The sequence below is a fragment of the Narcine bancroftii genome, chromosome 13, assembly GCF_036971445.1.
Source record: "Narcine bancroftii isolate sNarBan1 chromosome 13, sNarBan1.hap1, whole genome shotgun sequence".
Classification (NCBI taxonomy): domain Eukaryota; kingdom Metazoa; phylum Chordata; class Chondrichthyes; order Torpediniformes; family Narcinidae; genus Narcine; species Narcine bancroftii.
This window is the reverse complement of record NC_091481.1, coordinates 23,805,311-23,819,984: the sequence shown is the minus strand read 5'-3', so window position 1 is coordinate 23,819,984 and position 14,674 is coordinate 23,805,311. Positions and strand designations below refer to the sequence as shown.

Here is a 14,674-nt window from a genome sequence, read left to right as displayed (position 1 = left end):
TGCCAAGTGAGGTCTGTGTAGAGGGCCCCATTTTGATAAAGGGAGCAGGAACAAGGTTTTGATCCAATCTTCATGTTCTAGGCTCTTGTATGGCTTTCAAACTTGCATTATCACTTTCCAAGGCACAGCAAGCTACCACAGAATATAATTTCCTACATTGCCACACCACAGCCATCCGGCACTGATGAACAAATACAGAGGTGACAAAGATGTACTTCCTGAAATACTCTTGAACTTTGAAAACTCTGGGATTGTGGTTCCAATTGAAACTTCAGTTCAAGAGATTTCTGATGCCTTTCCAAAGTGAGTCCCTTTTAGGGACTGTGTAACTAAAGAAACAAATAGCTGTCACCTCAGAAGTAACTCTACAAAACTGCCCTTTCATTTTTTTTTCTGGTTTAGTTGAAATTATCTTTCAGTGAAGATTAGATTAGATTATGGATTCTCAGTCATGTTTCAGGACCTCAAATTGTTTCTTGTTAATCAAAATGATTGGGAATGACTCAAGTATGAAAAATCTCTTAACAAGAACTTTGCACAGATAATGGGCACTGAATTAAATTAGTGGAAAACTGTAAATGAAGCACTGAAAGATATATTCTTCTTTGGCTTGGCTTCGCGGACGAAGATTTATGGAGGGGGTAAAAAGTCCACGTCAGCTGCAGGCTCGTTTGTGGCTGACCAGTCCGATGCGGGACAGGCAGACACGATTGCAGCGGTTGCAAGGGAAAATTGGTTGGTTGGGGTTGGGTGTTGGGTTTTTCCTCCTTTGCCTTTTGTCAGTGAGGTGGGCTCTGCGGTCTTCTTCAAAGGAGGCTGCTGCCCGCCAAACTGTGAGGCGCCAAGATGCACGGTTTGAGGCGTTATCAGCCCACTGGCGGTGGTCAATGTGGCAGGCACCAAGAGATTTCTTTAGGCAGTCCTTGTACCTTTCAAAATAAATAGCGGGGGGGTGGGGGGGGGGGCATATTGTCCTTGAGCCAAGGCTGATTTGATCATTGGCCTCAAACTCTCTATTCTGCATTTCTTCCCCAGAAAGCTCGATTCTCCTCCAGACAAATTAAGATTAAGGTTTTAACTTCATATCACATTTTAAAATATTGTTTTATTTTTACTTTCAGATTTGTGCTGGTGCAAGAGGGAATGAAATGACAGTTGTTCCCAGAATGCTTTGTGCTTTCGTATGGAAGGATGATATAGGACTTACCCTCTGTGGAAAGTGCAGCTTATTGTAATTGCTGCCTGGCAACTGGTTTTTATGAAGCAAACTAAATAGCTATAATTGCTTTGAGCTGAACAAGGACAATGTACTGAGAATTTATTACATCCTAGGTGGTAAATAAATTTGCTGAGTGAATTTATTTGTGGAAACTTTCACTGTGGTGTCACGTCACTATTAATTAGTGAGCGATGGTAATGTGCACTAGTGGTATTTAAAAGAGTTTCATCTGGAAATGTCTCCTCAGTTGATTTTGAGGTTTCACAATAGTGAAGTTTCACATCGTTCTCCACTTACAAAGTTGGATATGACAAGACACTGCAATGCCAAATCCAGGACATAAACTTATGAAAAGCTGGAGGGACTCATCCGGTTAAGTAGCATCCATCAAGAGAAATGGAAGATTAATGTTTCTAGAGACTGAGAAAAGACCCATCCTGAAACATTGGCTCCAAGGATGTATCCCGACCCACAGAGTCTCATCAGCTTCTCAATGTTTGCTCAAGCTTCCAGCATCTGAAGCTTGTACATTTCTCGCAAGGCCTATTAAACCAGGCAGTCTGCGAACAAGTTACAAAAAGACGTTTTTGGTGAAGGCTTCCTGCTCATTTATTCTGAGAACTCCACCATTAATTGATTATAATGCTACTAATGGTCACTGTGGATACAGCTCACTCACTCAGGAGGTTTGAGTTTTGCCAATTTCATCTGTCTCTTGTATGAGGCTCATGAAAGGGCAAGCAGATATACTGACCAATAGAGATGCCAAGGGCAAACAAATCCTGGGTAGGTGGAATGAATGAACCAAACCCTGGAGAGGTGGGATGAACCAAACCCTGGAGAGGTGGGATGAACCAAACCCTGGAGAGGTGGGATGAACCAAACCCTGGAGAGGTGGGATGAACCAAACCCTGGAGAGGTGGGATGAACCAAACCCTGGAGAGGTGGGATGAACCAAACCCTGGAGAGGTGGGATGAACCAAACCCTGGAGAGGTGGGATGAACCAAACCCTGGAGAGGTGGGATGAACCAAACCCTGGAGAGGTGGGATGAACCAAACCCTGGAGAGGTGGGATGAACCAAACCCTGGAGAGGTGGGATGAACCAAACCCTGGAGAGGTGGGATGAACCAAACCCTGGAGAGGTGGGATGAACCAAACCCTGGAGAGGTGGGATGAACCAAACCCTGGAGAGGTGGGATGAACCAAACCCTGGAGAGGTGGGATGAACCAAACCCTGGAGAGGTGGGATGAACCAAACCCTGGAGAGGTGGGATGAACCAAACCCTGGAGAGGTGGGATGAACCAAACCCTGGAGAGGTGGGATGAACCAAACCCTGGAGAGGTGGGATGAACCAAACCCTGGAGAGGTGGGATGAACCAAACCCTGGAGAGGTGGGATGAACCAAACCCTGGAGAGGTGGGATGAACCAAACCCTGGAGAGGTGGGATGAACCAAACCCTGGAGAGGTGGGATGAACCAAACCCTGGATAGGTGGGATGAACCAAACCCTGGATGCCAAAGGTGCTCTGTGGTTAGTAATGGATTATGCAAGGTACTGAGAACCATTGGGCTAGATGAACTAAAATCTGGAGATGCTAGATTAACTCATCAACTGTTTTACTCTCCATTAAATATTGTACTCCTGTTGAAAAGTTAATGTTTATTACGAGTTGTTTAACTGGCACAATGGTGGAGATTCACTTCAACCCATTCTGCTACATAGCCAGGTAATGAGTCATCTATGACCCAGTACCATCCAACTGTTTCCATTCTCTTTCTTCCCCCCCCCCCCCCACCAACATCTCTTTACATTGTTAGTTGACATGATTGATCGGATTTAAAATTAATGAATTGCTTTTCATCAAAAGAAGTATTAAAATCTTCTACCATCCTTTGAACATCCTGATTTCAGAAAAGGCCTAGGTCAAATTCTTCGTGCAAGACCCCTAAGTTCTTAGCTCTTCAACCAGATGAAAATTTACTATTTGCTGTCTTGAAGACATGAAAACATCCTTTCATTTACTAAATTCCAATAATTTAACCCAATTTTACATAGAATCTATTCATAATTCAATCCTTGGAGTTAACGTTTTATTTTTTGAAAACCTGACTTAATTGTTTACTGAACTAGAAGGTGCAGATAACCAGGTCTCTGCAGCCGCAGTACAACCTTTGTGTTCCAATCCACTAAACACAGGAGCTGATGTTCGATGAGCTTCTTGATTGCTATGACACATTAACATTGCAGATGCATTTCTAAATATTGTTGTTTCCAGTTTTTCACCATTTATATTGTTAGTGTCTCATTATTTTATGGTTCTAACAGATGATCAATGTGTAATATAGCTCTCTGAGACCTCAAATAAGCTTTAGAAGTAAAGATTTGCCCAACACACACCATCAAAACCACTCATATTTTAATGCACTGTAAAGACACTAAATACATAATTGTAAAAATGAAGGCAGGATCATTTGATTTTTCAAAATACATCTTACCTTTTACCAACAAAAGGAGGCTTTCATTTCCATCACTCTCTAAGAATTGTTCCTCCAGCAAACTGCTGTCAATTGATATGGTGTCCAATGAAATCTGAGAAGGGCTTCTCCTCACATTTTTATATGAAACTGCACAGATAGAGGGTTCGACACGATCCTTCAGTTTGTTACTGAATCACAGAAATTTAAAGTGGAGATTTTAGATGGCGATTTCCATAGAATTTTAGATGTCACTTTTGTAAACATAACATTATTTTTCAAAGTAAAAACTGAAACACCATTTGTTGTGCTCATAATTGCCAAGTGAATTGCACTAGATTTTTACATGATGATTTGTGGCAGTGAAAGTGGTGCAACATCATCTCCATGAGATCTGGCCAAAACAGCAGCATCTCTCTTCAAACACATACAAGAATTCTTGCTGAAGCACCTACTCTACAGTATAAAAGGTGATTAAAATATTAGGTGTAACAGAATAATTTAAAGACAGAAAAACTGAAGGTAGAAAAGTCATGAATAATAGAGTAAGAATTGGTAGTTATTGTTTTAATGAAAACAATATTAAGAATTGAGACTCCACAGAACAACAAAATAAATTTCCAGTGCCAGGATGTTTGCACCAAACATTTTTGTAAGCCAATTAGAGAACCTCTGGCAATGTCCATTTCATTGTTTATTGCAATCACGAATGCACTGCAAGTTAGATATTGGTTCCTGCTCCATCAAAAGACTCTGCTATGTTGATCTGAGAGCTGGGAGGCTTGATCCACTTTATGAGTGAAACACGATAGGCTGCAGATGCTGTGCTTGTAGTAAATCTACTGAATTGCTGGAGGAACTCGGCCGATCTTTTCCGCATTTATAGGAGACAGAGATATATTGCTGATCTTTCAGCCCTGAGCCCCTTCAACAAGGAATAATGAGAAAAGACAGAAGCAGGATATATCAGAAAGTCTCCGAACTTAAGCAATGGAGGAGGAATCCAGACAAACAAAAGGTGAGAATTTATTATGTCTGTGCAAAAGGAGACAGGGAATGGAGATACAACTGGGTGGGGGGAGGGGGGGGAGGAAAGAAAGAGATGGGGATTTTTTTTAAACGACATCCGGTTGGAGGGTGCCCAGTCGAAAGATGAGGTGTTCTTCCTCCAATTTACGGGTGGTGTCAGTCTGGCATTACTTGAGGCCATGGACAGACATGTCGGCATGGGAATGGGATGGAGAATTAAAATGGGTGGCCACTGGGAGATCCACACTATTGTGCCAGTCAGAGCCGAGGTGCTCAACAGAGCAATCTCCCAGTCTGTGTCCAGTCTTTCCGATGTCGAGGAGACCACAGTAGGAGCACCGGATGCAGTAGATGATCCCTGCAGATTCACAAGTGAATTTTTTTTTTCATTTGGAAGGAGTGTTTGGGGCATCAAATGGTGCTGAAGAAGGAGGTGTGGGTGCAAGTGGAGCATCCCCTGTAATCACAGGGGTAGGTCCCAAGGGGGCGATTGGTGGAGAGGGAGGAGTGGACAAGGGAGTCATGCAGAGAGCAGTCCCTGTGGAAGGCTGAGAGGGGAATATGTGTCTAGTGGTGGGATCACCTAGTAGGTGTCAGAAACAGCGGAAGAGGATGTGTTGGATGTGGAGACTGGTGGAATGGTAGGTGAGGACAAGAGGAATCCTGCTCTTGTTGCACATAGGGGCCAGGGCAGATGTGCGGGTAATGGAGGATATGCAGATAAGTGCCAATTGATGGTGGTAGAGGGAAAGCCACATTGTTTGAAGGAGAACATCTCTGATGATCTGGCATGGAAGTCCTCATCCTGGGTGCAGATGTGACAAAGACGTAGGAATTGAGAGAATGGAAAAGAATTCTAACCTAACAGGCTACAGGGAGGGAAGAGGTATAGTCGAGGTAGCTGTTGGAGTTGATGGATTTACAGAGAGATCGAGGAAAAGGAGAGTGTTGCTAGAGATGGACCAAGTGAATTTGAAGACCGGGTGGAAGTTGACAGCAAAGTGGATGAAGTCAACAAGCTCATCATGGGTATATAAGGCAGCATCAAAGTAGTCATCAATGAAGCAGAGGAAGTGTTGAGGGCCTTGCTTATGTAGGCTTGTAGCATGGATTGCTCCACATACCCAACAAAAAGGTAGGCATAGCTGGGATCCATGCGGGTACCCATGGCTACCCCTTTAACCTGGAGAAAGTGCGATGAGTCAAAGGAGAAATTATTGAAGGTGAGGACAAGTTCTACACCCAGAGGAGGGTGGTGATGAAGGAGGACTGGTTGGTTCTATTGTCCAGAAAGAAACGAAGGGGTTTGAGGCCTTCAGTATGGGGAATGGAGGTGTACAGGGATTGGAGGTGATTGAGTTCAAGGAACTGGAAGTTGTTGAAGTGATGGAGGGCAAGTGAATTTTCTTGGATGAAGGTGGGAGGGACTGGACCGGGGGGGGGGAAAGCGGAGACCAATTCCGGGGCAGGAGCATGTGGACACGGGTCTGCTGGGACAATTGGGTTTGTTGATCTTGGGTAAAAGGTAGAAATGGATGATACAGGGTTGGGAAACAATAAGGTTTGAGGCTGTGCCAGGGAGGTGACCAGAATTCTCACCTAGTCCCTTATCATATCTAATTAATACCTTTTGTTGGTAGTGGATTCCTCCCCCATTGTTTGAATTCTGAGAATTTCTGATATATCCTGCTTCTGCCTTTTCCAATTTTTCCTTGAAGAAGGGCTCAGGGCCAATGGTAAAAAAAGACCAGCTGAGTTCCTCCAGCATTTTGATGTGTTTACCGATCCACTTCATACCTGCTTCATCTGCTTTGTGTGCCTATGTAGTATGGCACCATTCTTTTCAATGGGGTTGCAGGAATGGATACAAAATATAACAGGTCAATTTGTTTTCTTTTTGAATTTATATTAATGTTGATTTACATAGATATTTTTAAACTACTTTTTAATTTTGTAATTATTAAATTGAAATCAATTCATATGTGTTAGAGCATGAGGGAATCTGGTAGTGGAACTAGAATTCACTTAAAGCCATACCTTAAGAACTCACCCTAATATATTTTTTGTCACACTTGGTAGATACAGTATCTGCATGCAATTTACTAGTTTGAAGGACAAATTTCATGCAGCAATTCTTCTTGATACAAAGGGCAAACGAGATAGCAATTTCCTGAATTGCATATCTGTTTTAGCTGATTCTCGAATCTCAAATTTCCCTGGTGAAAACCCCAACATTGTTCATACAAAATTCAGGACCCTTTATTGAGTTGCAAGTTAATTTCTTATTCTACAGTTACAAATTCAACAGGAAGTTCAAATCACATAGATCAGAGATCCTCACTATTTGTTGCACAATTCAGCAATTTGGATATTAATGCCAGAAGTACAATTCCTAAAAAAAATATTGTCAGTGTTATTCATTGCAAGGATGATAGCCATAGGTGTAGGCTCATCTTGATGAGCTCGTAAGATGGGTAGAACAATGACTGATGAAATTTACTGTTAGTAAGTGCAAGGTGATGAACTTTGGTAGGATGAGTAAAGGTCACATATACACAGTGAATGGCTATACACACAAGATAATGAAGATGGCATACAAGATCTCATTATATAGGGCTCAGAATACAAGAGCAAAGAAGCGACATTTTATAAAACATCTATGAGGCCAAACTGGAATGCAATGTACTGGTCCTCCCCGACTTATGACCATAATTGGGACTGTAGGATTGGTCGTATCTCGAAATGGACAGAGGACAGAATTCTGCCCACACGCCTGGAATACCAAAGTCTTAAAGCAAACTTTTTAAATCAAATCTCTTTTTTATCGTAGATTTGACGATAACAACTTCAAGCTTCATGAATTTGTCAATCAACCTTGGCAAACCTTTCCACATAGTGGTCCTTTTCCTACCTTTTAGTCAGCATCCCAAGGTCCATAGGCTGGGCACAGTCATCTTGATTCCTTTGCGCATGCGTAAGTCTTTAGTTGGTGCTTGCACGGTGGGTTCGGTTGGCACATGTGCACCTTGACAATATTGAATTTGCGCCCTTAACTCTCACGCGTGCGCCAACCGAACTCCAATACACGAACCCAACGCGCATGTGCCAACTGAAGACTCACACGTGCACACAGGAATCAAGATGGCCACGCCTAGCCTATGGACCCCATAATGCCGACTAACAAGGGAAGTACACACATTTTGGCCTGTATCCCTGTTATAGTTTATCAAATACAAAATAAACCATGTAAATTTTATATTTTTTCTTATTTAAAAAAAAATTAGTCTTGCGTGTGAATGGACGCAAGTCACACAGGTCTCAAGTTGGTAAGTGCCTGTACAGAGCAAGGATGTGATTGCACTGGAGAGGATAGAGAGAAGATTCATCAGAATGTTGCCACAGATGAAGCATTTTAATTGTGAGGAGAAACATGGAGGCTGGGTTTGTCTTTTGGAGACAAGTAGCTGATGGGGGACCTGATGTAAGGGACATAGGTAAAAGTAAAAATTGAGAAATTTTATCCCCATAGCAGAAGAATCTTTAACTGGAGGGTGCAGGTTTAGAGCAAGGGATAAGAGAATCTGAGGAAGAATTCAGCAGGGACAGTTGAAATCTGAAATCCACTGCCTGAGTAAGTGATGGAGACAGGTGCTACCACAACTTTTAAGAATTATTTAAGTGAGCCCTTAAATTGGCAACAGAAGCTTATGGACCATGTGCTGGGATTAGCGTTGATGGGAGTTTGATGGTCAGCATGGAGATGGTGCTATGTCGGACTATGAATCACATGCAGATGCGAGAGATAAGGGTCTGCAATGGCATGATACTCCATGGCATCCAATGCCTTACAATGTAGTACAATCCTTCAAAGTATCCTTTCCTTTTTATTCCTTTGGAGTCTAAATAAATGGTTTTACATTCCTTTTACATTTTCAATGCTCCTTGTTCATTTCATTTCGAGAATTATAAGTCTGAGATTGAGCAAACATTTTCCTCTTAAATTTGTCCATTGATATTGTGGAATAATTTTAGACTTCCTTTCCTACATTTTGGAAGATTTTCAACTTTTGATCCATCATTATTTTTGCTATATTTCTCCATTAAGTTTGGACCAGAGAACTTGGGTTACTTACGATTTCAATTCCAACAGTTACATTTGAAAGGGAGGATTCCAAATGGACATCAGCAACTAGAGTTAAGAGCTCCTCATGAAGTGGCCACTAGATGGCGCCTGTGTCCTACTGCTGTGCTCACTTCAAAATGGTGTACTTAAAACCAAAATAATTTTCAACAATTACATTTAACTTGCATAAAAGTGTAGGTTAGAGAAGGAGTTCAGACACCAGCAATAAGATTATTTCGATTCGACCCAACTATGATTTGCTCAGAATTCCTGAAATCTTTTAGAGAACAGAGAAACTAGAAATGTGTTTTTAAAATGAAGTGATAGCCTTATGCCAATTAAAGAGAGACAAAGGTTTCTTCTTATTACATCAAACAATATTTTTACAATATTAAAAAGGCCTAGCAAAAAAAAAATACCAATCATACTTAATATCAAAATACTTCATAATAAAAAGGCACTATCCTTAGGTTCTTTCAGCAATGATACATTGACTTAGTCGTTGCATACCTTGATACTGATTGAGGTAACATCAGCTTTGTTGAAGTTTGTGTTTCTAAGCTTTGCATGGAATTCTCTTGGCCATGATCTGTTAAATCTACAGTTAGATTTCTTTTGTTTTCCAAAGAATTGGGTGCTTCTTCTTGGCAATTTTCCTTCTTCAAAGAAAAATTATTACATTCATCTTTGTTTATTATGGAAACATTTAGTGGGTCCATATTTTGAGAAATAGAAAGCGGTTCAATATTCGACAACTTTGTGGCTTCTCGGTGCTGATTTTCATTTTCTAAAATTCCACCGATACCTCCAGAGGCATTCACCAACGCTGAAAATTGGCTGACAGTTGCATCAAGAGGAGACTGCAAGATCACTCCTGTCATCAAAGCCGAATCACTATACGATTTGGAGAGGAAAGAGTCTGTTGACCTGAAAGTATTTTTCTGTGTGTTTTCAGATTGAGCAGGTCTTGATATGTCAAGTTTTGTTTGGGAGAAATGGTCAGTACTTGAGCCATCTTGCTGTCCTTCATTTTCAGCTGCCAGAGTGTCTCTACTTTGAGAAGGTGAAAGGTCAGATACTACAGGACTTGTATTTTCAGCCATAACCTTGCTGTTTAACTCAGCTGGGGGGAGTGGGCGAAGCAGTAGAGCAACTTCAGCACTTTTAATCACCCATCCAATACATATCTTGGTTTGTTCTGCTGGCTTTCCAGTTATTTTTTTTATGTTCTTCTGAAATAGTTTCTGAAGTCTTTTAACTGACTGCTGAAGGCGAAGCAAAAAGCAGTACTGATGATGATTTATCTGCATGCTCACATGCTTTTGAACATGTACAAGAACATGCGTATCTGCTTCTAATGGCTGCGATGATGCTGTAGGTCTGGTGAGAGCATCTAAAGAATTTGATTTACCCAGGCCATTGGTGAACGGCTCAGATTCAGTACGATAATAATCCCTCAAGAGCTTTTTATGATGCAAACGGATGTTAAAATCACTGGATTCACTTTTGCGAATTTGAGAGGCAGTCTCCTTGAAAGACAAAACAGATTCTTGCGATTTTGCAAATCTATTGGGCCGACAGATCCAGACCGAAAGTGGGAAAGAGTCCACAAAACCCACAGGTCTTCCTTTGCCACTCTTCATCCCTTCATAGTCCACCCAAAATTGTGTAAAATGTACAGCCCACACATCTGCAGCAGCAAAAGTTTTCAATGCGTGGGAAGTCAACTTTGGAGCGACCAAGCCCTTGTATACATCATGCAATTTGGTATCCTGCTCATGGGCATGTCTTTGAAATACTGGATGCAGTATATTGAAACTATCTGCTGATTTGGGAAAGGCTGTGAATACTTTGCTAAAAAACTTATCTTCTTTGAAGTCCTGCAGTATGGCTTCCAGGTCTGTCCGTGTACAATGTGGTGAGAGCCTTGTATTTGTAGCGATTACTTCAGCTGTCTGAATAGAAATCGATTGTGGATGGTCTTGATGGTGATTTGGTCCCATGTCATTTGGAACAATAAACTAATCAAAAGCAGAGATACATTAAATTAAAACATGGATGAACAGTTAGTAACAATACTAATTTTATTTTCAAAATATTATTTTTGACAATTTTTATTTAAAAATTGCAGTTATTTTGCCTGGTCTGTATAACAGGGTGAGTAAATCTGATTCAGTTCAATTGCTCGGTACAGAGAAAGCGTCATCAAGCTTGGGATTTTTAAGTTCTATAACTTAATGTTTTAAATGAGTTTTGTGTCTGATCTGTTTAAAAAGAAAAAGTTCCAGCTAACAGATTTCCCATACCATTCAAATTGCCACACTGTTGTCTGGGCACTCTCCAGCCAGATGACATTAACATCAACTTCCCTGCTTTCTGCTAAACTTGCTAGTCTTTTCTTTTTCCTCCCCCCTTTTCCAATCTTTCCAGTCCTCCCCTCCATTCCCCCTCTCCCCACCAAGCCATCCCTCCTTCTCCTGATCGCTGCTGTCCCCTCCCTCCCTCCCTTTTCTGCCTATCATCTCTTGCCTTTACCACCCCTCCCCCTTCCGCCCTATCTTTTTGTTTGTACACCTGCCAACATTCTCTCATATCCTGATGAAGGTCTCAAGCCTGAAACGTCAGTTATGTATTTTTACCTTTGTTACATAAAGGTAACAATCGCCTTCCCAAGATCGTGTTATATGGCGAGCTCTCCACTGGCCACCGTGACAGAGGTGCACCAAAGAAAAGGTACAAGGACTGCCTAAAGAAATCTCTTGGTGCCTGCCACATTGACCACCGCCAGTGGGCTGATATCGCCTCAAACCGTGCATCTTGGCGCCTCACAGTTTGGCGGGCAGCAACCTCCTTTGAAGAAGACCGCAGAGCCCACCTCACTGACAAAAGGCAAAGGAGGAAAAACCCAACACCCAACCCCAACCAACCAATTTTCCCCTGCAACCGCTGCAATCGTGTCTGCCTGTCCCGCATCGGACTTGTCAGCCACAAACGAGCCTGCAGCTGACGTGGACTTTTTACCCCCTCCATAAATCTTCGTCCGCGAAGCCAAGCCAAAGAAGACATAAAGGGTACTGTTTGACCTGCTGAGTTTCTCCAGCTATTTGTGCATTTAACTTCAACCGCTGTGTCTATAGGTTTTCGCGATTTACCTCTGTTGTCAAGGGGTAATTTTGAGCACTTTTACCACTGATCATTGTCTGGGTACTTCTTGGTAAGGGAAGCCATAACAACAGCCTTAAGTAACCAAATCATTTGCCACACATTAAAAATGTACTATAATCAATTTAAAATTTGCACTAAAATAAAAGCACCTTAGACCACCTTCTGAAACAGAAAAGAAATTGACTGATTTATCTTAAGGCTTATGGACTTCCACTGCAATATTACACTTTGATATACCTTCAGCATCAATCCATCAACTCGTACGTCAACATGCTCATCTTCTTTCCCATCATCAAGCTTATAGATAGCTGTGAACTGTTCCAGACTCTGTCGCAGATCTAGTATAAATTGGTTCAACCACAACATGCTCCTTGTATCTATTGTCAACTGCAGTGCATTCAGCTGTATGTAAAGATTAGGGCAAGGAACTGCAGATAGAAATACACACATGTTATATAAATCTGTGCATGTGATATCCTGATCAATATTCAAAGCCAGGCCCATCATGAGAAATGGTGGACTGACTTCTACCCAGCCAATCACAGCATTTATGTGATTTATATCAGAAATTTAATCAGTATTTCTCATCAATTTATATGACAAAGAGCAGAGAAGAAAATTTCTCTTAGAATAGGTTTTACCATTTCTGAATTGATTAGATTTATTCACTGATTTAATGAAAAATAATTTAACAAGCTGCAAAAAGAATAATTATTTTCACCATATTGATTTGCCTTCATGATCTCATGTAATGTGAAACACTGCATTTTGTACATTTGTTAAAAAATAAGCCCATCAACAGAATTTAAAAAGGAAGCAGAATTTGAATCACAATCATGAATTATAAAAAAAACTAGAGCTACTTCAAGTAATCATGGGCTAAAGCTTGTACATCTTTTGGTATGTGAACTAATGACATAATTTGGTTGAGATGGACTGGTCAAAATATGTGTTTTCTATTAATATGGCATAGTTATAGATTTAATACATTTTCCTTTAGTTTCACAAAAATCTAGAAGTTAAATTGGATAGATTTTTTTTAGATGCTAAGGTAATCAAGGGTGATATGGATATAGAGAAATTAAATGGTGCAGAGGTAAAAGATCAGTCTCATTTCTGTGAATGGCAAAGCAAGCACAAGGAGTTTCTACTTGTAATGTTCTTGTTTTCCAATGGAAGACAATCACTTCTTCTCTTTCCACAGCTACTTTTAACATATTGTTTTATTTCTGATTTCCAGAAACAGAGATTTAATTTTAAATTTTAAAATCTGTTCCATACTGGCAGAGTCTTATGGAGTATGTTCTCCATCTTTGAAAGAGCAAATTTTCTGCAAGTTCCTCTCAATGACAGTTTCAAATTACAATTTTCATGATTAAATGATCCAGTGGGCAACACATGAGATTTTAGATTTTTATTCTGTGGTTCAATCTCCTGCATATTTTTAATTCCTTTTTCAATCTTTTTTATTGGTTTATGTACTAAATACATTACAATGAAGAAAAGGGAACAAAACTAAAAATACAAGATCACATATGCATTTATTTCAAGATTTTATATCTCTCTCAAGATAAAAATTCAAACAGTATAAACTCAATTCCCCCCCTCCCTCCACTATAAACCCCCCCCCCCCCCCCCCACCACCGACCTAACCTACTGTACTTTTTTGGAAAAATTTATTTTCCATTTACATCCATAACAAATATATGTTTCTCCATAATCATACACAATAATAAATGATGCAAAGGGAATACATAATTTTATATTTCCTCCCCCTCCAAAAAAGTAGGAAAAAAAGCCTATCTGAATTTGTCATATATCATTCATAATTAATTAAATTTAAAATTTACAAATATAATTTTAAACCACTCAATTAACTTGGGCGTTGGAATGGGAGTGGTGAACACTGTAGATGAACTTTTACCAATGAAATCCATATATGGTTTCCAGATCTTGTAAAGGTTTTCTGGTTGATTCTATAAATTATTTTCTAAAACAGTATACAAATTTGTAATTCCATTTTCCATCTATTCAACCCCACATCATTGTCTAATTTCCACATTATTGCCATACATTTCTTCCCTACTGCTATTGCTACATTTAAAAACTTCCTCTGATAAATATCTAACTTCATATTATGAGTATCGCCTCGCAAAAATATTCACAGATCTTTCGGAACTTGTTTCTTCATAATTTGTCCCAATAAAGTACTCGTATCCTCCCAGAAATTTTCTACTTTTTCACATTGCCATATTGCATGTAAAAATGTTCCTACCACTTTATTACATCCTAAACATTGATCAGAGCAATTGGAATTAAGTCCACGTAATTTATGTGGAGTATATGGCGAGCTCTCCACTGGCCACCGTGACAGAGGTGCACCAAAGAAGAGGTACAAGGACTGCCTAAAGAAATCTCTTGGTGCCTGCCACATTGACCACCGCCAGTGGGCTGATATCGCCTCAAACTGTGCATCTTGGCGCCTCACAGTTCGGCGGGCAGCAACCTCCTTTGAAGAAGACCGCAGAGCCCACCTCACTGACAAAAGACAAAGGAGGAAAAACCCAACACCCAACCCCAACCAACCAATTTTCCCCTGCAACCGTGTCTGCCTGTCCCGCATCGGACTTGTCAGCCACAAACAAGCCTGCAGCTGACGT

The 14,674-nt window shown here is 40.6% G+C and overlaps 1 protein-coding gene and 1 long non-coding RNA gene across 5 annotated transcripts in view; one reads left to right on the top strand and one right to left on the bottom strand.

Annotated features, from left to right (window-relative positions):
* Nucleotides 1-2,063, top strand: part of LOC138748332 (uncharacterized) — a 54,533-nt gene extending 52,470 nt beyond the window's left edge. Inside the window, exon 4 of the long non-coding RNA XR_011347944.1 lies at nt 1,122-2,063. This is a non-coding gene — a long non-coding RNA (uncharacterized lncRNA). The remainder of the gene's footprint in view (nt 1-1,121) is intronic.
* bltp3b (bridge-like lipid transfer protein family member 3B) overlaps nt 1-14,674 on the bottom strand; it is an 87,564-nt gene that overhangs the window by 24,721 nt on the left and 48,169 nt on the right. For all 4 annotated transcript variants that reach the window (XM_069908314.1, XM_069908316.1, XM_069908315.1 and 1 more), the window contains 3 exons: nt 12,252-12,442; nt 9,360-10,870; nt 3,719-3,888 (listed from right to left, as the gene is read on the bottom strand). In XM_069908314.1, the coding sequence (XP_069764415.1) occupies nt 3,719-3,888; nt 9,360-10,870; nt 12,252-12,442 (1,872 nt within the window). The remainder of the gene's footprint in view (nt 1-3,718; nt 3,889-9,359; nt 10,871-12,251; nt 12,443-14,674) is intronic.